General features: G+C 36.5%; 1 protein-coding gene across 2 annotated transcripts in view; it reads right to left on the bottom strand.

Moving 5' to 3' along the window:
- xxylt1 (xyloside xylosyltransferase 1) overlaps window positions 1–23082 on the bottom strand; it is a 53968-nt gene extending 30886 nt beyond the window's left edge. Inside the window, exons 1-4 of one of the 2 annotated variants that reach the window (XM_052609483.1) lie at window positions 22890–23082; window positions 21963–22509; window positions 15798–15945; window positions 6032–6164 (exon numbers count right to left, since the gene is read on the bottom strand). In XM_052609483.1, coding sequence (XP_052465443.1) covers window positions 6032–6164; window positions 15798–15945; window positions 21963–22448 — 767 coding nt within the window. In that variant the 5' untranslated portion in view covers window positions 22449–22509; window positions 22890–23082. The remainder of the gene's footprint in view (window positions 1–6031; window positions 6165–15797; window positions 15946–21962; window positions 22510–22889) is intronic. The other variant, XM_052609484.1, reaches the window with a different exon arrangement.
- Between the last annotated feature and the right edge of the window lie 1075 nt (window positions 23083–24157).

The following is a 24157-nucleotide window of genomic DNA, read 5'->3' as shown; positions in this document are numbered from 1 at the left end:
GAGCATGTTTTAGGTTTTTAGGCGTTTAGATGCAGAAATGGACAAATCAAATGTAAAATAAAATGTAATTGATTTAATTAAATATAGATTAATTCTTGTTAGAGCAAAATAATAAATAAATAAATAAATAAATAAATAAATAAATAAATACGTACACACATTAAAAAAAGCAGCCAAGATGAATGAGTTTCATTTTTTATATAGATCAAAATTGAAGACAGAAGCAGCTGGTATGTGCGGTCACTTAATATTAAAATCCAGTAGATCCATTTCAGATATATTTCTCAACAGTTAATGTTCACGTGGCTGTTGTCGTTTATGGTCGCCAAGCTATTATGTATTTTGAAATAATCTTGTCCGTGATGTGTTCGTTCGTACGACGAAAGCCAGAATCCTGCAGCTCGAGAGATATATGTTATTCTGCCAGTTGCGCTTTCAAATAGTCTTGCACACTTAAACGGGTCACAAACACCTGCATTTAGCTCTTGTAGTGTTACAATGGGTTTATTGTGTGCATTTGTGGTAATATTTTATTTAAAAAAGCTCTTAAACAAGAATACATTCGTGTGTTTTGAGCTCGACACTGTACGCGCTGATCGGAGTCGTGATTTCAGATAGGCAGCCACAAATAATTCATTTTCACACAAACAGTTCAAAAACATCTGAATTTAGCTCTTGGTGTGTTCTAATTGGTTGATTGTGTGATATCGCTGTAATAATTTATTTTTAAAAGCTTTAAAACAGGAATAAATTCGTTTTTTCTGAGCTCTTTACTCCAGACGCTCGTGATCACAGCGGTGATTCATCTCTCCTATTTCTCACGTATCTCTGGCCAGAAATAATTTATCCATGAGCCCTGAACGGTAATAATCAGATATGTTGGTTTAGCTTGTCAGTGTGAATTAAATCTAAGTATTTATTTGTATTTTTAACCGATTTAAAAGTGAAAGTAAAAGTCCGGGAATTGAACCTGTAGGGGCGCTATTTCTCTCAGACAATGGAAGTCTGAAGCACATATACTCAAACAGAGGGACAGAGTGAGATGAGATGTCTGACTTTTTTTTAATTTTCTGTTATCCATACAGTGTTGTAAAGTCGTGAAACTATCCATATTTACTCAGAATGACTTTTTTTCTGTACGAAAAAAGGTTTTGAAGTGTTTGGAATTTAAAAATGCAGGAAAATTAATAATTCCATTTTTACTGTCATTTAAAAAAATCACCACGACAAAACCGTTTAAGCTATCCAAAATCCATTGGCAATTTAAGTTGTTTAAAATGTTTTGGCATCATGTAGACAAAGTTTGGTGTGTATAGTGTTACTCTCCTCTGAGCAGTATGCATTAATTCACAGCTAAATGTAAAAAAAAATCCACATTCAAATCAAAATAGCTGACTTCCTGTTGATCGTAGCTGATGACTGTGAATTAGAAAGTTGTCCGTCTTGATAAGAAAAATTTTTGTACCGAGTTTGGTGTCTGTAGCTAAAACTAACCCCGCCACTTTTGACAAAAGGTGGCGCTATAGAGTGCCTCTTCCACGCCCTCTTATGAACTTTTGCCAGTGTCTAGTTATCATAAATACTGATATGTGTTCTGAGTTTGATGAAATTCTAAGCATGTTATATGCCTCAAAATCACCTGAGAAGTATTCCAGTTTAACATGTTGCCACGGCAACAATATTTTTAGATATCAATATCCCCCCAGCAGATTTATATCGGCTGTGTTTTAACATTATTCTGATGAAGTTTGAAGCAAATCGAGTAAAAATAAGATGCTGAATTCAAATCATTTTGAAAATGACACACTTCCTGCTGCCAGTTGGTGGCGCTATAACTTTGACTCCTAATAGTCACATATATGCGATCGACATCATACAACGAATAATCTGATGCAGTTTGATTAAAATCAGGAAATGTATGTGGATGGTATTAGACACTTCCTGTTTCTCATTTCTCGCCATAATTTCAACACCTCGCCACGAGCAAACCGTTCGAGATATCAAAAATCCCCTGGCAATTTTTCATCCCCAATGTCTTGAGATCATGTTGACCGAATTTGGTGGCAATCGGCAAAAAAACCTATGACAAGTATTTCAAATTCCAGAGCATGCGCTTTTTACATAACTCTAAATAGCTGACTTCCTGTTGGGCGGAGCCGAATGACATGCAGTACGAAAGTTGTTCAGCACGATGAGATCTATATGTGTACTGAGTTTCATATTAATACGAGCAAGTATGTGTGAGCTATACATCAACATTTATGACTGTGTTCCAGGGGGCGCCATAGAGCCCCTGTGCCACGCCCGGGTCCCAGCCTCTGCAGGCTCCTAAAGGCCACAGATTCCAAATTGTGCGCAAATTTTCAAGAGTTTTTGAGTATGTTAAGGACCCCAAAAGCCCCCACAACTTTGACGAAAAATATGAATAGTAAACCCTAAATATCCAACTTCCTGTTGGGCGGAGCCTATGACATGCAGTACAAAAGTTGTTTGGTTTGATGAGATCTACATGTGTACCGAGTTTCGTGTGTCTACGTGCAAGTATGTATGATATATGGCCCTCAGTATTCCAGGGGGCGCTGTAGAGCCCCTGTGCCACGCCCGTGTATCAGTCTCTGCCCGGCCCTAATGGCCGCAGGTTCCAATGTGTGTGCCAATTTTCAAGACTTTTTAAGCATGTTAAGGGCCCCAAAAGCCCCCGAAACCTTGAAGAAAAATAATAATAATAACAAATAATCCTAAGGAAAACAATAGGGCTCTCGCCCTCCAGGCTTGAGCCCTAATAATCCTTAGAAGAACAATAGGGCTCTTCGCCCCTTCGGGCTTGAGCCCTAATTACAGTGGCCTAGTGGGTCTTTGTGATGGCACAGGTGTTAGATGTTGCCACGCTGCTGCTGCTACTTACACACCACTGATTTCTCAATGGCTGATCATGCTTTTTTTCTCCTCAGTTGTTTATGTAGTTCTGTCTGAATGAAGTCAGAGAACTGTCGTGGAAAACCTGCACTCTGTTGAGGAGAAAAAAAACACTCACAGGGACTCACAGGGTCTATTTTAATACTCTCACAGGGACTGTTTTTCTTTTATCCAGAAACGATGTTAGCTCTTCACACAGAAGAGCACCTGATCACTTCCCTGACCCTCTTAACTTCAAAACGGTGAACAGACAGATGAAAATTCATGCAAAAACATGATGAGATGTCAGTTAGTAATGCTTGTATGGGTGAATGAAAAAAATAGAGAACTTACGACACTAGGTTAGGAAAGGTCACATCAACTACACTCTAAAATTGATACCGCTCTCTGGAATCCTTGATTGTGATTGGTTGAAATAAAACTTGATATAAATCACACTAAATTATATAATCATTCAAGACAACTGACCACAGCTCTAACCAATGTTTGGTATTGGTAAGATTTTTAAAGAAGCTTCTTATGCTCAACGAGGGCTGAATTTATTTGATAAAAAAAAAGTTTTTTCACTACAATGAATTTTTAGTACTACTACAATGGGTTAACACAAAATATTTCAAAATGTAAATTTATTCCTGTGTTGACATTACTCAATATTCCAGTCTTCAGGGTCACGTGATCTTTCAGAAATCATTCTAACATGCTGATTTGCTGCTCAAGAAACATTTCTTATTATTATGCATGTTGAAAACAGCTGTGCTACTTTAATATTTTTGTGGAGACCATTACACTTTTTTTTCAGGTTTCTATCATGAATAGAAAGTTGTATAGAAAAATGAAAGGCATTTATAAATTGAAATAGAACTCTTCTGCAACATTATAAATGTCTTATGTATCATTTTCGATCAATTTAATGCACTCTTGCAGAATAAAATTTCAACAAAAAAATTAAATAAAGTTTGAGTGACCCCCAAACTTTTAAATGTCTAGTTTTTTTTATTAACTTCACACATTCTCTTTCTTCTTACAAAATAAAGTTAATGTAAGTAGTTTCCCATTTGGTTCCTCACCATGCACTCTGTGTTTATTTGATAAACAGCTGACTGTACAGAACTTTTCGTTGTTGTTGTTGTTGTTACTTAAAAGAAAATTTTTAAAAATAAAAAAAAACTTTTCTCTCATTTTTTGGGGATTACCATCCAATTATGTTTTCGATGAAGGCTAAACTACAGGCTGAAACAACAATGGAGTGAGTAAAACATCAAGGTTTTCAGTTCTGGGTGAAGTATTCTTTTAACATAGAGATGTACTTGCTACGACTTGCTGGTTTCTTATATAAGGACTTGGCTTGTGGCCCTCACTGAGGTGAGGCAGGTCTGATGGGAATATTTATGGGAAAGCCTCATTCAACAAGGGACCAGTGCTGACAACAGCGCAATCTACTTTCATACTGTGAAGTACAATGGTAAATTGCTCATTAATCAACATCAACATTAATCTGATCTAATAATTTGATAAAAACATGTCTGTATGCTCAATCATGCAAATCTTGAGACTTTTCGGTTAAAGATCCTGGTAATTAAAGCCGTTTAAGCACGTTTGTGCCTGTATAAGTAAGCCGAAAAGTGTATCAACTAGGAAAAAGTCGGTTTAAACAAGACCGGCTTGCTTCAAAGAAGACACAACAACACTGTAGGGTTTGTTTTTTTTTTTTTTAAGGCCACAAGCCCCTACAGTCTCTCTATCACACAAACAAAGCAACCAGAAAAAACAGCCTACTTTGTGAATTCTTATCACCAATCTGAGAATCCTCCTCATGTTTCGGTGTCTAAACACTGGAGCTATTAGAAACGGTTTCCTGAAAGCTCTAGTCACACGATGGTTCTTGGAAAAAACTGTGAAAAGAATTCCACCTCTATTCGGTTCCCAGTTTCATGCCCAGCTTGATTTTGCCAGGCCACAAGACAGATCAGACCATTTCGACATTCTGTTGAGTATGCGATGTGAACCAAGACGACAGGTTGTCCAAAGACTCTTTCAGATTATGGAAAAGCTGTTTTGATCAAACTGTACAGTAGAAATCTCATCCATTTTGAAAAATCAAAAGTGCACCTCTATTTTATTTCCATGTTATATACAGTATAAATGATATACGGTATAGATCATACTAGCTTAATGACACAAAACAGTACCGTGATGATACCATGGTAATGTATCAGATGGGAACACTATGACATTTTGATATATACCATGAGGCTAAATGATCATGGACCTCCATTTTTACATTGTTCTTCAAAGAATACCATTGTACTACCATCATGTTGTACAAAACAATGTGGTATTATAGTACTTTTTATATGGAAAGTATTTTTAATGTTAACTGAAACTATAAAAAATATAGCTGAAATTAAATATAAAAATTTATTAAAAAAGTTGCATTGGCAGCTAACACTTAAGCTTAATAAACCTACTAAAAATACTTAAGCTTAAACTGAAATAAAGTTACAAAGAAATATTTAAAATTTAAAATTTCAAAAGCACATAAAATTACTAAAACTAGAATTAAATTGAAAATTTGAATTCACTGCAAGTCGCTTCGGATAAGTGTCTGCCAAATAAATAAATGTATATGCAAATGTAAAATATAAAAAAATACTATTATAGAAAATAAATAATACTAAAATAACACTGAAATGCATTGCATGTTAAAATTAGTTTCAAGTTATAATTATAGTTATATTATTTTCACATATTTAAAATATATTTTCTTTTTTAATTATATTTTCTCAAAATCAACATTATAATGCACAGTATGAAAAAAAAAAACATTTAAAGACTCCTTTTAAATGTAACTACTATAAGATTCATGATGTTTTTAAAGATTTACTTTAGGCTAATATTAGATGATGGCAAAGGTAATCTAAAATGTATACATTGGGGAAATGAGCATGTACTATTAAATATCAACATCAGCCGATAACCGATATGGTACCGATATATTGTACAGCACTTTTTTCATACTTTCTGGTATGAATGCAGCAGATTTATTGGTAAGGATCATATAAATGAAAAACTGTGGACACAATTACTTTTCTGTATGCAGAGCTATGTCAGATACCTGTAAACTGGCTGCATTTCACGTGCAATTCCAATGACAGCCTCCACAGGGAAATGGTTAAACTCTTGGAAGAGGTCTCTGATGTTGTTTCTGAATTTGAGGTCCAGGTCCAACTGAACAATGTGCTTCAGTTCTAGGGGGCGAAAGAAAGAGAAAGTAAAGCAAATCTGTATGAAATTAATGAACACCAAAATAATCACATCATACAAGTTGTGAGCAGTGTTCCATGTGGTAAATCAGATATACAATATTGTTAATATTGCAGAAAACCCATAACTTGAATGAACAAATGATGGAACATCATCATCCGGAGGGGTTTTCTCACGTCGGATGGCCTCATGTGAGCACACTGAACAACAAAGCCCTCAAGACAACATTCTGGATGCACTATTGTGGAGAAGAGGCCACACACACAATGACATACATTCAGAAAGCAAAACATAGGGGGCCAAAACTATGCTTGTTGTAATTAGAACAATGAAAAGAGAGCGGCCAGCCGAAGCTGTTTAGTTGGTCAGGCATTTCACCCTGACATCTCTCCAAACAATCACCGGAAACTGGACGAATCAATATGAACGATCTCAGCACTCCCCTCCAAACACACAGGCTGACTACAAAACACTTCATGAGCAATGCTAAAATCACGACAAGGGCATTACAAATTCTAGTTTTATATAACTTAATTCCTTTGTGTATCACTGCCATCTTATTATGAATAAAATGAAAGCATGGATGCACATAAATTAACAGATATACCTGCTCAAAATGTTGCTTTTGTTATGGTAGTACCTATAATATCAAGGCCTAACATCCAATTTAACACCTGCTCTGTGGTGGTGGAGAAACCATGACACGAAACAGGTTGATGGCATAACTTTTACCAAGTTTAGGGTCTATAAAAAAAGAAAAAGTTTTTATGATTTGGCTTTCATTGGGCCAAGATTTCCATAACCAAGGCCTCAGGTCTCCTCAATGCATAGTCTGTGGCGACCAAGAAACCATCCTGTGTTTTTTTTTTTTGACTAGTCAACTTGAAAATGTAACTACAACATGATTCAAGTAGCTTTTTCTTTACTAAACCTCTAATTAAAGAAAATTCTATTCCAAGCGCACAAACTTGTCTTATACATATAATGAGTTCAGAAATAATACTGTAAAAACATTGAACAGCAGCTTTCCGACTGATGTCATCATGATGCAAACATGAAATATCAGACATGCAGAAGCAGTTTTTTACAGGCTTTCATTTGATTGCACTGCTTTTCCGGAGTTTATCCTGCGCTTGTGTCTCTTGCAATGTCTCATGCATGAAACCCACTCTAAAAACACGCCGCTCAAGTTAAAGGAAGTTTAACCCCCATCTTCCTGCATTTTTTTTTCTATGCAACTGCCCGTATCACATCTTTGTCAACACAAAAGTGCATTCTGTGTGAATGGCGCTTAGGGCTATATTTATGGTCCTTCACAGTGCGCATCACATGTGCTCTGACATGTGGTTGGATCGTTCTTTTCTCTTTATTGTTAACATTGACATTCCTTGATTTCTAAAAAATGTAATTGGCAAAACATTAAATTCAAATTAATCAATAAAATGGGAAAATCACACAGCCCTACTTCTAACCTATATTTTGCATAATAAAAATTGCACCTTGAATTCATTCAGTCATATTTAGCGATCACAGAGGAATAAAAAAAAAAACAGCCATGAAACCTCACTTCTTGTTCAATAAATTTATTTTCATTAATTTCCATTATTAAAAAAAAAGTCTGGAAACACTTTTATTTTTCCATACTCTGCTTTCTTTTTTCCATACTTTTCCAGACCAGGAAAATACTTAAAACAAATTCAATACTTTTCCAAACCCCGTATGAAGCCTGTTTTTTTATTAGGCTAATACTTTTCAGTAAGGATGCATCAAATTGATCAGAAGTAACAGTAAAGACATTTAGAATGTTATGAAAGATTCAAATAAATGCTATACTTTTTAGGGGTGCTCCGATCACGATCGGCCGATCGTTATGCGCATCTCGTCAGTAAAGCCGGTTCTCTAATCAGCGGTTAATTCCATCAGGTGCCTGATTTCACATAGAGCAGCTGTTACTACACAGAGCCGTTGTTAATAGAGAAGATGCGCCAATAAACGCTGAAAATTAACGTGATTTGCGCATCTTCTCTATTAACAACGGCTCTGTGTAGTAACAGCTGCTCTATGTGAAATCATGCACCTGATGGAATTAACCGTTGATTAGAGAACCGGCTTTACTGACGAGATGCGCATAACGATCGGCCGATCGTGATCGGAGCACCCCTAATACTTTTGATTGTTCAATTCATTAAATAATCCTGAAAAAACTATCACAGTTTTCACACAAAAAGCAGCACAACTGTTTTCAACATTGATAATAATAATAAAAAATGTCTCTTGAGCAAATCAGTGTATTAGAAAGATTTCTGAAGAATCACATGAAGACTGGAGTAATGATGCTGAAAAGCTTTACCAGCACAGCAATAAATTACATTTTACAATATATAAAAAAAAAAAAAAAAAAAAGTAAATTGGAAAATTATTTACATTTTCTTTTATAAAATGCAGCCTTGATAAGCAAATTATCTGTTAACATGAGCTAATGCACTGTGAACTAACATGAACAACGAAAAATTGCATGTCTTAAAGATGAAAAATGCTGTAAAAAAGTTAGTTCTGCATTGCTAATGCATTAACTAATGTTAAGAAAAAAGAACTTACTGTTAACCATAATGATTTTTTCTATTGTACATTATTTTGTTCTGACATGACTATATTTAGCAGAGCACTATTAAAATCAACAACAAAAACAGGCAGTGTAGCCTTATAATATTGTGATGTTACTTATTTGCCATAATAAAAATAATTATCAGCTATTATCACCATCCAAAATTTTTATAACAAAGTCTGGCAGTTGTAAATAGTATTCAGTCTGGTGCCAAAAGTAGTGCTGAAACTTCTGAAATTGAAAAACCAATGAAATGATCAAATCCCAAAGGCCAAACTCAACTCGCAGTTTGAACAAGGACCATTTTTACCATCCAAAACAGAGTTGCTTACAAACTCCAAAAAACAAAATCCATGCGTCACAGTATACCAGATCAAAAGAGGAACAATCGCTTTGGGCAGGATGAGCCACAGAGGCTTGGTGTGCACTGGAGGGCATGTCAGCAAGCAGGTTAAAATGCGCCTTTGAAGCATTAACCACTGCACTAATTCATCTCATTGGGCCTCTGCAGCCTGAAGCCATAATGCCTTTCAAGGAACGGGTCCACATTAAGTTCACCAGCTCCATCATGGCCCAGGGTGCTGGAGATATGCCTATTGAGCCTCATAAACACATTTTCTAGTTTTAGCGGAGTACATACACATCTAGGACATTCACAGCAGGTTTACAGGCAAGGGAAAACACAGTTGAACATGCTCAAAAATAGCCTTGTCATCTAAAATGACTAGGGGCGCCAAAGCTTGACATACTTTTAAAAGAGTGGCTGTGTTTTACAGAGGTAAGACTTTTGTACTAGCTTTTAACAGCATCATCTTGGGAGATATTTGACTCTTTCGGGTTTTTCCTTATTTTTAGATATAATCCTCTTGCAAATGTACTGTGTATTCACAATTTGAAACCCTATTAAGGTGAATAACAAGTAATCCAAGTAATCTACTTTACTTTCCTCACTAAAAGTATGGAGCAGGTGGAATTCCATCTGTTCTCTGTGGATTATGGCTTTGTCGTCTTTCTCAGTGAAAACAACAGCATGTGATATAGCCTGATAGAGGTCAACCTCTTTTTGAGATTAAAACCTGGTCTTATCTGGACATTCTCCATCAGCAAGGAAATTTCTCAAGTGGTAAAAGAATACAGGTGCATCTGAATAAATTAGAATATCGTGGAAAAGTTCATTTCAGTAATTCAACTTAAATTGTGAAACTTGAATATTAAATAAATTCAGTGCACACAGACTGAAGTATTCTAATTCTATGGTTCTTTTAATTGTGATGATTTTGGCTCACATTTAACAAAAAAAACCCAATTCAATTCATCTCAGCAAATAAGAATATGGTGACATGCCAATCAACTAATCAACTCAAAACACATGCAAAGGTTTCCTGAGCCCTCAAAATGGTCTCTCAGTTTGGTTCAGTAGGTTACACAATCATGGAGAAGACTGCTGATCTGACAGTTGTCCAGAAGACGATCATTGACTCCCTTCAGAAGAAGGGTAAGCCACAAACATTCATTGCCAAAGAAGCTGGCTATTCACAGAGTGCTGTATCCAAGCATGTTAACAGAAAGTTGAGTGGAATGTAAAAGTGTGGAAGAAAAAGATGCACAACCAACCAAGAGAACCACAGCCTTATGAGGATTGTCAAGCAAAATCGATTCAAGAATTTGAGTGAACTTCACAAGGAATGGACTGAGGCTGGGGTCAAGGCATCAAAGGCCACCACACACAGACGTGTCAAGGAATTTGCTGAACCTCAGTCAATGTCAGAGGTGTCTTACCTGGGCTAAGGAGAAGAAGAACTGGACTGTCGCCCATTGGTCCAAAGTCCTCTTTTCAGGGGAGAGCAAGTTTTGTATTTAATTTAGAAACCAAGGTCCTAGACTCTGGAGGAAGGGTGGAGAAGCTCATAGCCCAAGTTGCTTGAAGTCCCGTGTTAACTTTCCACAGTCTGTGATGATCTAGGGTGCAATGTCATCTGTTGGTGTTGGTCCATTGTGTTTTTTGAAATCCACTCCATTTTGAAAGTCACTGCACCCGCTTACCAAGAAATATGGAACATTTTATGCTTCCTTCTACATGAAGAATCTATGGGGCATTTTCAAGCGGAAAATAAGAAACAAAAGATCAGCAAAATGAAGATGAGCTGAAGGCCACTGTCAAAGAAACCTTGGCTTCCATACCACCTCTAATAACTTAACCTAAAAATTTAAATGAAAACTGAAAATATAAAAATTAAAAACTGATTATTAATATTAATAAATACAATAAATACTAAATGTTATTTTAAAAATAAAACAAATCTATTAAGATATTTTGTAAATTTCCCACCATAAATAAAACAAAACTTAATTTTTGATTAGTGATATGCATTGCTAATAATTCATTTGGACAACTTCAAAGGCGATTTTCTCAGTATTTTGATTTTTTTTTTGCACCCTCAGATTCCAGCTTTCCAAATAGTTATATCTCTGCCAAATATTGTCTGATCCTAATAAACCATAGATCAATGGAAATCTTGCTTATTCGGGGTTCAGGGTCACAAATATATTTTATCTCTGTGGTGACGTGCCAGACAGCCCTTTCAACACTAAAATGTCACTGGACCTCACCTTATGTATTTTTAAAAAAAAGTTTTGAATCATCTCTCACAACCATAAAAAGCTGCAGTATAATAAATGTTTGCTATGGCTCAAAAACAGGCAGAACTGTTCTGATTTGTTTTGTGATTGATAGGCATTCTTGTTATTTCATGTCTGGTTAGTAAACAGTTTTAACCTGTATAGCAGCTTGTGTTGAAACCTCCAATAGATCAATGGCATCAAGAACATGACATCACTGGGAATAAACATATAAATATCTACTTTTAGATGTTCTTGTTGATCTGTTTACCACACTCTAAAAAATGCTTGGTTGTTTCAACCCAACTTTGGGTCAAATTTAATTTCAAAATTTAACTCAACAGCTGGGTTAGTCCATATTTGACCCAAAGTTGTGTTGAAACAACCCAACATTTTATCTGAGTGGTGACAGACACAATAAAAACAACTGCTAAGAACCTCAAAGTAGCAGACTTTGTTGACAAACACATTGTTCTTGAAACAGCGAAAGAGTTTTAAAACATAGGCTTTCTGTTCCCTCACGAGCTGCCGAACACATGCCACTGCTTCATAATAAAAGAAGATTCATAGCCACTTGAAACAAGGGCCAATTATTTTCACAGCTCCTGTTGTCACTTGGGCTATGCAGTTAATATACCAGCTCGCCTTTAGGCACAATGTTCCTTTAATGAACAGCCAAATCCCTCACAGCAATATGACAGAACATAAAACTAGAGCATTTATTTTTAATAACCGCAACCAGGTTTCAGAAGAACAAAGAAAAATAAAAGTCATTAAAAAAAGAAAAAAAAAACTAATCTTGCTCCGTTAGACCTCATTTTTGCTCAGTAGGTCAGTGGTCTTCCAGGGATCACGGTCTAAAGTGAGACGGATGGTGTCAGTCTATTCCTCAGGGCTCACTTATTCAGCCTCTCAGCGGGCTGGTATTGACCGCCCTGTTGCTAAAGAGTCGATGACCGGAATAAGCCTGGCGGGAGAGACGGGGGGAGAGAGTCAGACCTCCTCCGGATGTACAGAGAAATCAGAGTAATCAGGGTGAAATTCCTTAAGGTGGGATTGAGTATCTAGTCAGCGGGTCAAAGTGAATAAAAAGTCACCAAAAACCATGAACACTTTTAATCTGTCTGTGGAACACACAAGGTGAACAGCCATGGTCATTCTGAACTACTACTGTATGGAAAGTGAAGAGCTTTCAAAATAACTTCCACAATTATTTTCATATGGGCTTGGAACAAAATAATAGTTAATAATTAGTGAATTTAATGCAGAGATTTATTTCGAAGTACAATATGAACAACAAAACATTAAAGAAGATTCAGACGAACAACAAAGCAAAAATGTAGATGGCATAAAACATTTAAAAAAGTGAAATGGTAGCACTTTACAATTAGGTTCTCCATTGGTTAATGCATTAGGTAACTAACACCACACAACCATTTTTATTCAAAAGTAACAGTAAATGTCACTCACTAAAGATTTACATTTCAAATAAATGTCGTACTTTTGAACTTTACTCAAAGAATGATAATAATAAGAAGAAATCCTCTGTAAGCAGCAAATCAGCATATTAGAATGATTTCTGAAGGACGATGCTAAAAATTCAGCATTGTCAAAGCAATGAATTACATTTTAAAATATATTAAAATAGAAAACAGTTATTTTAAATTCTAATAACTGTTTTACTGTATTGAGCAAATGAATACAGCCTTTATGAGCATTAGGGACTTGTTTCAAAAACATATTTAAAAATCTGACTCACCACAATCGTTAAAAAAGTTTTGTAAATAGTTAAGTTACAAGTGAGATATTTTCTTGATAAATGTTTACAAGATGCTGAATGTGAATTTGTCTCTTTGGATCAATGCATTTATGCCTTATCGGATCAAAGAAACAGAAGGGTACATTAAAAAAAAGAGACCGTACTGACAAACTGCACAAACTGCATCTAAACTTTCTGAATGTGCGTTGCTTATCCAATTGTGAGGACTTGAATCAATACGGAGAGTATTCATATACACACCTGGCTAATTTCCATTTCAATGACCTACAGGAGAACAAAGTGAGATGACCTACTTCCAGTCAACCTCCAAACTGTTTGTCTCTCTCAGAAATTCAAAACGTGCAAGTAACAACTCAATCATAAAAAAGTCCAAGACACATTCTCGCCACAGGCCACGCTCTCAACTCCCTTTCAAGCTTCCACACACAAACAAACGCACACGTCACTTTGACAGCATGTTTTGGCACCCATGCAGATATAAATGGCTCAATTCTGAAATCACAGGCTCTACACGACCCACTGAATCAAGCTGAAAAGTGCACTTCAGGAGAGAGTTTCTGACCAAGTAGATGCACATATTAAACACGCACACATTCAAAGGGTACTGACTTTAAAAGGAACAAAAACTCCACGATTGAGCAACAAGCTATCGATTTCCGAATCTTACATTTCTAAAGCATTTCATTTCAGATATCTTCTCAGTGAGAATGGACTCAAATGCCTGACAGAAATTCGCAAACAAATCGACCCGAACATCCCTCGTGGCCTTACTAAAGTGCTGGCAGCGGTTTTCGGTGAATCTCAGTTCGTAGAATGTGCATTCATTCTAAACGTTCCAATTCCCAGGGTCCACTATAGGTTCAGAGAGTTGTTGCTAGTTCAGACTTTTTATTTTCTGACATCTTTAAGGCATTCTGGTGCAGTGGTGACTGAGGTCTCCAAAGGTCACTGGCCAAAGAAAACTATTTCAGAGCAACAAGGTGAACAACAAGGGAGAGACTATAAGCTGTATTATAATTTTAGAATTAAATTTAATCACTTAAAATGCTTTTGAAATAAACAATGCTTACTAAAGATGCAAAGCACTTAGCATTCAGTTTGGGTGTGCATTGATTTTAACACTAATGTCTGTTAATCTAAATCAAGAACATAATACTGTATATAAGTAAAAAATATATATATTTATTGAACTTGTATAATTAAATATATGCTAATATTTTATTTAATCTTTTTAATATGAATTTATTTAAATAGAATCAGCGTAAATCTGTTATTTGGCTGTTTCTCAAATCACGCTAATAAAATGTAAAAAAAAATTGCACAATAGAAGCATTTTCAGACTTTAGGCTTAAAAGGACAGTTATAATATTTTTATCGTCAATGAAGAAAAGATACTGCAGAGTGATGCAAGAAACATAAGCTAGCACCGCTATGTAGAAAATTTGTCAGATATCCACTTTAATGTTCATTATGAAAAAATCTCAAATGGATACCCATTTGTTTTAGCGTGAGAGATTGAGTGGCCGATGGCTATGTGTGCGAGAAGCAGCAGTGTCACAGAGGACGATCGACTGAACCGTCCCGCCCCGTCCTGCCCCCCTCCCTCCATCCTCTCTGCCCAGCACCGTGCCATGTGCCAATTCAGCACCTGTGAGTGAGTCGGCACATCTGACATCAGCGGCCTCGTTTCCAAATCCATTCACGGCCTGACTGATTGAGGGCCGCTTTCAGATGGCCGGATGTACTGACCTTTAGAATACATGGTTAAAATGTGAGGAGGAAGTGTGAAGGGGAAGTTTACATGAACACCGAATGTTCTGCAGCTGCCACTTTTGAAATGGAAAAGTTGGGTCACAATACATTTAAGAAAAAGTGGCTTAGTCCTAATTTAATCAGGATAATAATTATGACTTTCTAAACAGACAGATTATAACTTGTAAACATAAACTGGAAGTGCTAAAGGTGACAAAATCAAAATTGCATGAAAAGTTTAAACAAAACAAATTTGTCTATTCACTTAAAAATATATGATTTAATAGAGCACTTAGAAATGAGCAAGAGTTATACACTATACACGAAAAATAAAATGAAAATACACCAAAATAATAATTAAATGTTATTATTAAAGTATTAATTTCAGTATACTTGTTTATACTTGTTGAGTATATCTGTTTTTAATTAAATTTAAATTTTGAATTATTAAAATTTCTATCAATAATCATAATAGAGTATAATTTAGCTTGATTTTAAAAGTTTTATTTAATAACCTGCTTTCTCAAGGTTTAAAAAAAAATGAAGAAAAAAAAACTATACTTCTGCTAATAAAAGTATAATTTTTGGTTTGATTTTTGGTATAATCATTAAAAACATGTCTTCTCAACAATTAAAACAAAGAACAAAAAACCACATAAAAATCATGGCCTTTATGTGGTTCGATGTCTTTATTATTGCAATTTCGTTTTTTGAACCTTTTATTGTCGACAAAGCTGAAATTTGTCACGACTCTACCATACAATATAAGCTCAGCATAACAAAAATCAACAGCAAACCAAAAGTTTCGATTGCTTTTCTTATGCCTATTAACAACTCAACACATCAAGTCACGCAGCTCACCTGCAGGCATGATGCGATGCATGGCCACCGACAGGAAGAAGATGGCGTCACTATAGTACGCGCCAGAACCTGCACTAAAGTGTTTCTGCATGGCCTCCACGATGGGGAATAATTTCTCAGTAAGGGCATCTACATTGTGAAACACCACCTGGAATAGACAACAGACAATATCTGTGTTAAACAAGGGTATTTTTGTGACCCTAGTGAAACTGACACTACATATTTGTAGATTTGTGCATGGAAGAACGGGAGTGAGCTGTATTTCAACCGTTCGCTGGGGTTTTGGCACTGAGATTTCATTCTAAGGTGTTCACTATTTGGCTCAGTGAACCTTGACAGGTGTCTTTTACTGTTCCTTTCATTGAAAACACACAATACCAGTGTTTGTCTGCAGTGAAATCGGCCCCCCAATCCTGCTCTGCAATGCAAGGCTTTGGCGTCGACTCAATTCGTACAATCAGATAATGTGTATCTAATGCTAAGTTGCACAAAGAGGATTGATGTGGCAGGGTGAGGGGGGCTGTTCATTCATCACAGATTTCCCATTAAGGTTTTGATACCAAAGGTAGTATGTTTCTGCCATAGAATTAGAATTCCACCTTCAGTTGGCGAAACAAAAGCACTAATTCAGAACAAGCTCAAATTCAAGAAACACATTCGATACTACAACAAAGTTTAGTCTCATTTGTGTGGAAGAAAGTGCAAAAGTACAGTTAGACAAATATTTGTTGTATATAAAGGCAGATTTTCGCCGAAACACAGTTTCTTCAAAAAGTCCGAAATTTTTGAAAAATAAAAGCGACCTCACATTGTCATGTCACGTCATGCTTACACACTGCCTCCAAAACTTTCATCCATCAAAAAAATTCAGATCAAGGTTACATTTTTTGCATTTTCGCATCCGTAGCATGCATTTTGATAGAAAAGAATGGTGAATACAAAAAAACGAAAAACACATGCAAAAGACCTTAAATCTTTAGTTTTTTTACTTACAGAATGTGCTTCTCTTTTCAGTCAAAAGATATGATCCAATGTAATAAAATATCTGTTGCAAACTCAAAAATTCCAAATAGAATTAGAGAATGTCAATAAAGAATGTCATTCAAAAGTTTGGGATTCCTGAAAGAACCAAAGACACATTCAATTGTTCAAAAATGACAGCAAAACATTTTTAAGGTTAAAAAATATTTTTACTTTCCATTCATCATAAAAACCTGAAAAAAAAAGTATCTCAGTTTCCACAAAAACAGAAGCACAATGTTTTCAACAATGAAAACTAAAAATAAATGTTTCTTAAGCAGCAAATCAGAATATTAGAATGATTTCTGAAGAAACATATAATCCTGAAGACTGGAGTAATGCAAAAAGCTCAACATTTAGTTTTGTCATATAGGAATAAATTACATTTTAAAATAGATTTAAATACAAAACTTATTTAAAATTACAAATATATATATATATATTTCACAATACTATTGTTTTTACTGTATTTTCTATCAAATAAATACAGTGTTTGTGAGTATAATACATTTTAAAAAACAAATGCTCAAATATCAAGTTTGGGAGCAATGCATTTAATATTCTATCACAGTTTATTTGTGATATCACCTTTAAAGCCACTGGTAAATAATGCAGAAGCAGTTAGAAAATAACAGGAAACTTGTTTATAAGAACTTCAAAGAGGACTGATTCATTCATTTCAGTTCCAATAAAACTGCCATTTCACTTCAAGAGAAGTAATAAATAGGAACTGAAACTAAACCAGTAAATGCTATGCTCATTTTATAGATTGAGTAACTGCAGGAATCGACTAACTCTTCCAGGAATTTGTATGAGTTTCAGAGTGTAGCCGCAGACAGAGCTCAGTGTAATCTCTATTACTAGCACATGAAGTGCTGTGCAATATTCATTTAAAGGCTTCTGACAGTGTTAAAGGGTTAGTTCACCCAAAAATTTAAATAAGGCCATAAATTACTCCTCTAGAAGTCTTCCTAGGAGTATATGACTGAATCTTTCAGACGAATCCAGTCAGAGTTATTTTTAAAATTGTCTTTGATCTTTCAAGCTGTTTGATGCCAATCAGCAGATGTTGCACTGCATAATTTCAAGAGAAGTTTAATAAAAAGCGCATCTTTAAAAAAAAAAGTGCCTCACAAGGCCCCCGGGGGCTGAACCTCCGACATTCTTCTTTACAAATTCTTTACAAAAATTCTTCTTTACTTCTCTAGTTTTGTACTTCTAAAGGGGCGGTCACACTAGCCTTTGAACGTGCGAAATTATTTCGGACACCGCTGCGAATATGGGCGGGAGGAAGATATAACGGTCCCCCCTCAGTTATCACAACATGGATTAATATTTGCTTGTACTGTGTCTTTTGCAACGGCGTCGAAAGCGTCTTATTATATTGTACTCTCTGTCTCTCTCGCTCTCTATACAAGTATATACACACTTAACAATACAAATGTTTTAATAAAATTAGCACTTCCTTCATTTTTTTATTTCTGTACAGAGAGGTCACGCAGTGAGATATCGATCATCTACTGGTCACACGACTTCACGTGATGCGAATTCGCAGGTCAGAGTTCACCAAGCTTGAACTTTCAAACGCAGTGAAATGCGAAATTTTTCGCATGAGCCTGCTTTTCTGGTCTGACGCATTCCCATGCGTATGAATGGAAGTCAATGAACCGAAAAGTGCAGTGTGACCGCCACTTAAGTAGTGACCATATATCTGTGGTCATATATCTTTAAAGGCAAAAAATCAGTTAGACCAGATAGTAAAATGGTCTGGCCGTTTGATAGGTGAGTCTAAACCAGGAGTGGCTTCCCTGTATACCAAACAGTTACAAAGGATGGCCTTCTCAATCCTAGATGATGACTCTCACCCCCTGCACAGTTTCAGTTATTGCCGTCTGCGAGGAGGTATAAAGTCCCAAGGTGTAGAACGAAAAGATATAAGAGCAGCTTCGTACCAAATGTGATTAATATGATCAACAAAGTGGTTCTTAGAAATGTTGTACTAAAGAAGAAAGTCATATGCACCTAGGTTGACTTCAGGGTGAGTTGGCTTAATTCTCATTTTGGGGTGAACTAACCCTTTAATGCCCATGGGGACTCGGAGCAGAGCCTGATGGTCATTTTATGCGTTTCTAACTTTCCAAATAGTTCTGGAGGTGTGATCTATAAAAAAGTTAGACTGTGTATGCATAAATATCACTGACAATCTGAATGTTCTGTGAAGGAATTCTAACATCATAGTCATTGAGAATATGTTCGCCATATCTAAACTAAAAAGCACCACGTCACAGTGAAGTTATCAAATAGAATGAACAACATCACTTCAATATACTTCATAGAATACCATGATACTACTATGGTAAACCATGCTTTAAATCAGTTTAGCATGATGGCCATTTTAAAATGCAATATGTGACCACCATCTACCTCTATCTGCCAGTGCAGTAAACACCAACAGTCAAAGAATGCAACACTTAAATCATTAAGCTTTCACTCGCTTCTTTCAGTTTCCCTTAGAGAGCTCAAAGAATGACCCCTAATGATCCCCAGAAGAAGCTGATGGTGCCGACATCCCTTCCCTGAGAACATGTCTGATGAACTCATTCTGGTTCCCTCTCATGTCATGAGACTGTGTGGGAGTCTGGGAGCCTACAGTGACAGTGGAACTTTCCACACGCTCTGTGTCTGCGCAGTTCAGTTTTAAAAGCGAGACCAGGTTCAGTCTATAGCCCGCAGACAAAGACAGTCTTCCCTATAAACCACATGCTACCCCAACCACATAATTATATCTAAAATAACTATATGCTTGTGAATGGCTTATTATTAATGTTATTATTGTATATACATTGTATGTCGGCACATCTAATAATTTAATCTAATATAATACAATAAAATCAAATAATTTTTAGTTTTACATTAGTTTTGAACCATTATAAAAAATGATTATTATTATTATTATTGCTACTACTACAATTACCGTATTTTTCGGACTATAAGTCGCACCTGAGTATAAGTCGCATCAGTCCAAAACTACGTCATGATGAGGAAAAAAACATATATAAGTCGCACTGGACTATAAGTCGCATTTATTTAGAACCAAGCACCAAGAGAAAACATTACTGTCTAGAGCCGTGAGAGGGCGCTCTATGCTGCTCATAGGTAGGCTACAGGAGCACTGAGCAGCATAGAGCGCTCTCTAGCGGCTGTAGATGGTAATGTTTTCTCTCGGTTCATTACTCTTGGTTCATGTCAAATTAATTTTGTTAAGTCGCACCTGACTATAAGTCGCAGGACCAGCCAAACTATGAAAAAAAGTGTGACTTATAGTCCGGAAAATACTGTAGTGCTGTATTTAAGTTTTCATTCAGTTTCACTCGATAATCATAAAACTTGCTCATAGTATGAATTATTATGCGCTGCTGTAATTTAGATAAAAATGCTTTCTCTTACATAATGCTTTTGGCAGCAATAAAAACAATTAATTGTCACTAAAAACAGAATGCCGTCTTATTTGTAATTCCAAAACATCTATATAAACTGCTGTTTTGTGAATCTGCGTGCATATGTGTGTGTAAACGGTTTTAACCGAAATGTTACAGCACATGTTGGGGTGGGTAGTAATGATGATTATAGGATGTTGCATTAAGCCAAATACTCATTATCTCATTGTGTGCATGTGTGTGTGTGTATTGAAAAGAGTCAGGATTAAAGGAAGGTAATCTGAACCTCAGTCTCACAGCATCCCTGCTGCTAAACTGAGCTACTGTCCATCCGCCTGTCCAGGACAGAGGATCAGCCTCCACTAATGCCCGGCAACAGGGCCGTTGCTAGGCAGAAACACTGCTGTCTGCTCACTACATGAACCAGATCGATCTAATCAATCATATGAGAAAAAAAATCTGAAACTCAAAAAGTCCAGTGACAACCTGACCAACTATCTCTCTGAACTAGGCCAAGTTTACTTAATGGTAAAACAGACAAATCCTCTACGGCAGGATCAGAACAAAGATCCTGAAGCTCAAAGAGGAATCACAAAAAGCCATTGTGGTAGAGTAACACTGCCCCCGTGTAACCGACATACAGCCATTTCTCTGAAAACCCTCAGAAAAAAATACTAAAACATGATTTATTGTAACATTAGGGTCGGTAAATTGTCATAGCATTTTCATTTTTGTGTGTTCAAATGTACCATAATTTTGTGAAAAGAAAATGATTTCCATCTTTTAGTGTAAATCACATTTACAATGACTTTTAAGTAGCAAATTATGCTTATCTCAAAAATATCCACAAAAAATAAAGACAATCTCAATGTCATAATATTTATGTGCTCACAGAATGACCCTAGTTGTTTTGATGAACTAAAAGATCAGTTCCAGAGCGTGAGCGGCCCTGAGGGAGCACTGCTGTATGAGAGCTGCGTGTTGTTCTTCTGTGAGCTGATCTAAAGGAAAAGTCTGCTGCGTGACCTCTAGTCCTGTGGATGATGTGTGCAAAGCAACTGTCTGAGTTCAGCTTTCCTGCACTGCCATCTGCTGTGCTTAGAAAACGCAGAAAATGTCTTCATGCATTAAACAAAAAAAAACAAAAAAAGGTTCCAAATTTAAGGTTACAAACCAAACCTCTTGTTGGCAACTTAAACTAAAACACACAGTACTGAATATTATTTTATATTATATTATATTATATTATGTATAGTATGTCTATATAATAAAGAAATAACTACTGTAATACTAATAATAAACCAACAACAGTATATGCATACTGGTTTTTGAATTTGTTTTTTATCTATTTATTTGTAAAGATATATGTATTATGTAAAGTATGTTTATGTTATATAATATAATAAAACAATATTATAAATAACTAATGAAATAATAATGAAAATAATAATTATTTTGTGTTTTCTATTATTATTTCCTATTATTATTATTACACACAATTTACAGCATGTTTTATGTAATCTAACATAATAATAATAATATAAATGTATCAGAAGGGGATTATTGACAGTACTACTACTACTCTAAATAACAACAACACATTGTTATTATTATCATTGAAATCTATTTTAAAGACATCAAAACATGAGATAAACACACTGAAAAACATGAAGCACACTGAAAAACATGATAGGGTCACTGTACATACCTCGTACCGGAAAGTTGCATCCAGGAGAAGTTCAGGAAGCATCTTCTCCCCCAGCTCCTGACTACCTGCATCAGAGACGTAATGGAGAACCAGCATCTCATCCTCCAGGAAGCGTCCGTGTTTGACCATGGAGCGCATGGCCACCTGGAACTTCTTCTGCAAGCTCAAGCTCTTGTAAACCTTGGTGAACATCATGAGAGCATGAAATCGTGATGGCTTTCCATCCAGGTCATCTCCAGTTCCTGTTCTGCTTTCTGAACGTCCAGATCGGATGTCTATGGAAAGATCTGCATCATCACGGTTGCTGTTGTGGCTTGCTTGTGTTTCCTTGATCCGTTTTGTGGTGCTCGAGAAGTTCTGCTTTTCGGAGCCAAAGTAGTAGAAGGCCACCACTGCCAAGGCTGCAGCAAAGAGCAGCATGATCTGATAAGACCTAAATGTGCTGATCCTTCCCATGGTGACTGACAGCACCCGCAGGACACCCATGGATCCACTTCTACATGCACAAAATAGATCTTGTTGACAGTTTCTAGACTCCGATTACAACCTTAGTGCAAGAAACAAGAATTAATCAATGACATTTTCTAAAGATTCATCTAATGACACCATATTTGTTTTGAGAGGTTAAAGCAAAGAGGATACAGCCTGTTCATCACAGAAATCTGTCATATGACTTCAGAAGATTTATAATAATTATTATAAATCATATATGACGATATGGGCACATTTCATGAAATCTTTTGTGTTGTTGTCAGTCCGATAGAACATTACGTAGAGCAAATTGAGACATAATTAGGAGGACAGACTTCTGCTGAAGTCAGTAGCGGAGTGTTTTAGGTTTGCACATCCATACATGTATATCTATTCAGCTCGCTGCAGGATGGCATGTAAGCAAGTTACTGAACATGATGGCACGGAGTCACTTACCGCCGTCACGTGACGCGTTCAGCAACGCGCGACAACATCAGAGTCCTTCACTACTGCCGGAAGCAAGCGGTCTAGCAGTCGATCACCAAAGAACGAAGGTACAAATACATTGGCAAAGACAGAGGAAATGTGCAGACAGGAGACATATAAACACTTGCGCGTCTTACACAACCGGAAGTCAATTAGTTCATAATAAAAGTCTCGCAGTCACGTGATAACGTTATACGTTATACAGTCTATGGGTACATCCAGAGCCGTTGAAAAATATACATCCATACACAGGGCTCTCAAGTTTTGAACTGAGTTCAGAGTGAGATTTTGCCCGCGGTCGCGATGGCGGCAGGGGTTTGATGGGGACGGGTGTCTGATCTCATAAATGACACATATTCTTACAAATAAAATAATATTTATTTAATTCAGCATTTATTTGTGTGTGTGTGTGTGTGTGTGTGTGTGAGAGAGAGAGAGAGAGAGAGAAAATGGTCAGTGTTGTTTATTGTAGGTGTTGGTAGCTGGTTTTGAGGCCAGGGGTTGGTGGCTCCCATTTGAAGCACTGTGGTTCCAGGCCAGCCATTTTTCACAGTTCCATCAAGTGCTAAGCTGTTCCTGGTTTTGGTCTTGTTTAATCCCACCATGGAGAAAACCCTCTCAGCATAGGTATTTGAATGAGCGAGCACTAACACTAATGCAGCTATTTTAGAAAGCCTCCCTGCTTATGTCCCTCACACCTTGATGGACACAGGAGTTCTCTTGTCTGCAGACTAAGCACCAGTAAAAAGAGCTGGTGGTTCCCATTGTGATGAATGGCCATCGTGTTGACCACTCCTTCTTAAAGGAACACCTACAGGTGGCTGCTCTACATAACCCTCTCTTTTTCCCTGTTTCCAGTGGCTTCTCCACTGTTTCCTCTATGGTCCTCCACAGTCTCTTCCATGCACCCATCCTCTACTGGCACTCCCTCCCCTACTGTATTCTCCACAGCCTCCACCTCTGACCTAGCCACCTTTTTAGGGAGCTGGGCCCGCATTCATAATGATTTTAAGAAAGTCCTCTCAGAAAACTCTTAATTTAGCTTAAAAACTTTTACATAGGAGTCTTAGCTTTAAAGCAATTCGGGACCGATCTGAGAGCAACTCTGACTAAGGAAAAGACAAAAACGTTCATCTTAGTGAGGAGGCGGGGTTGACCCCGTTGCTATGTATGACACAATCTTTTGAAGACTGTGATTGGTTGGTAGTCCAAGAAGGAAAAAAAGAGTGATTTTAAGT

Source organism: Carassius gibelio, chromosome A11 (assembly GCF_023724105.1).
Source record: "Carassius gibelio isolate Cgi1373 ecotype wild population from Czech Republic chromosome A11, carGib1.2-hapl.c, whole genome shotgun sequence".
Classification (NCBI taxonomy): Eukaryota; Metazoa; Chordata; class Actinopteri; order Cypriniformes; family Cyprinidae; genus Carassius; species Carassius gibelio.
This window is presented reverse-complemented; position numbering and strand designations above follow the sequence as displayed.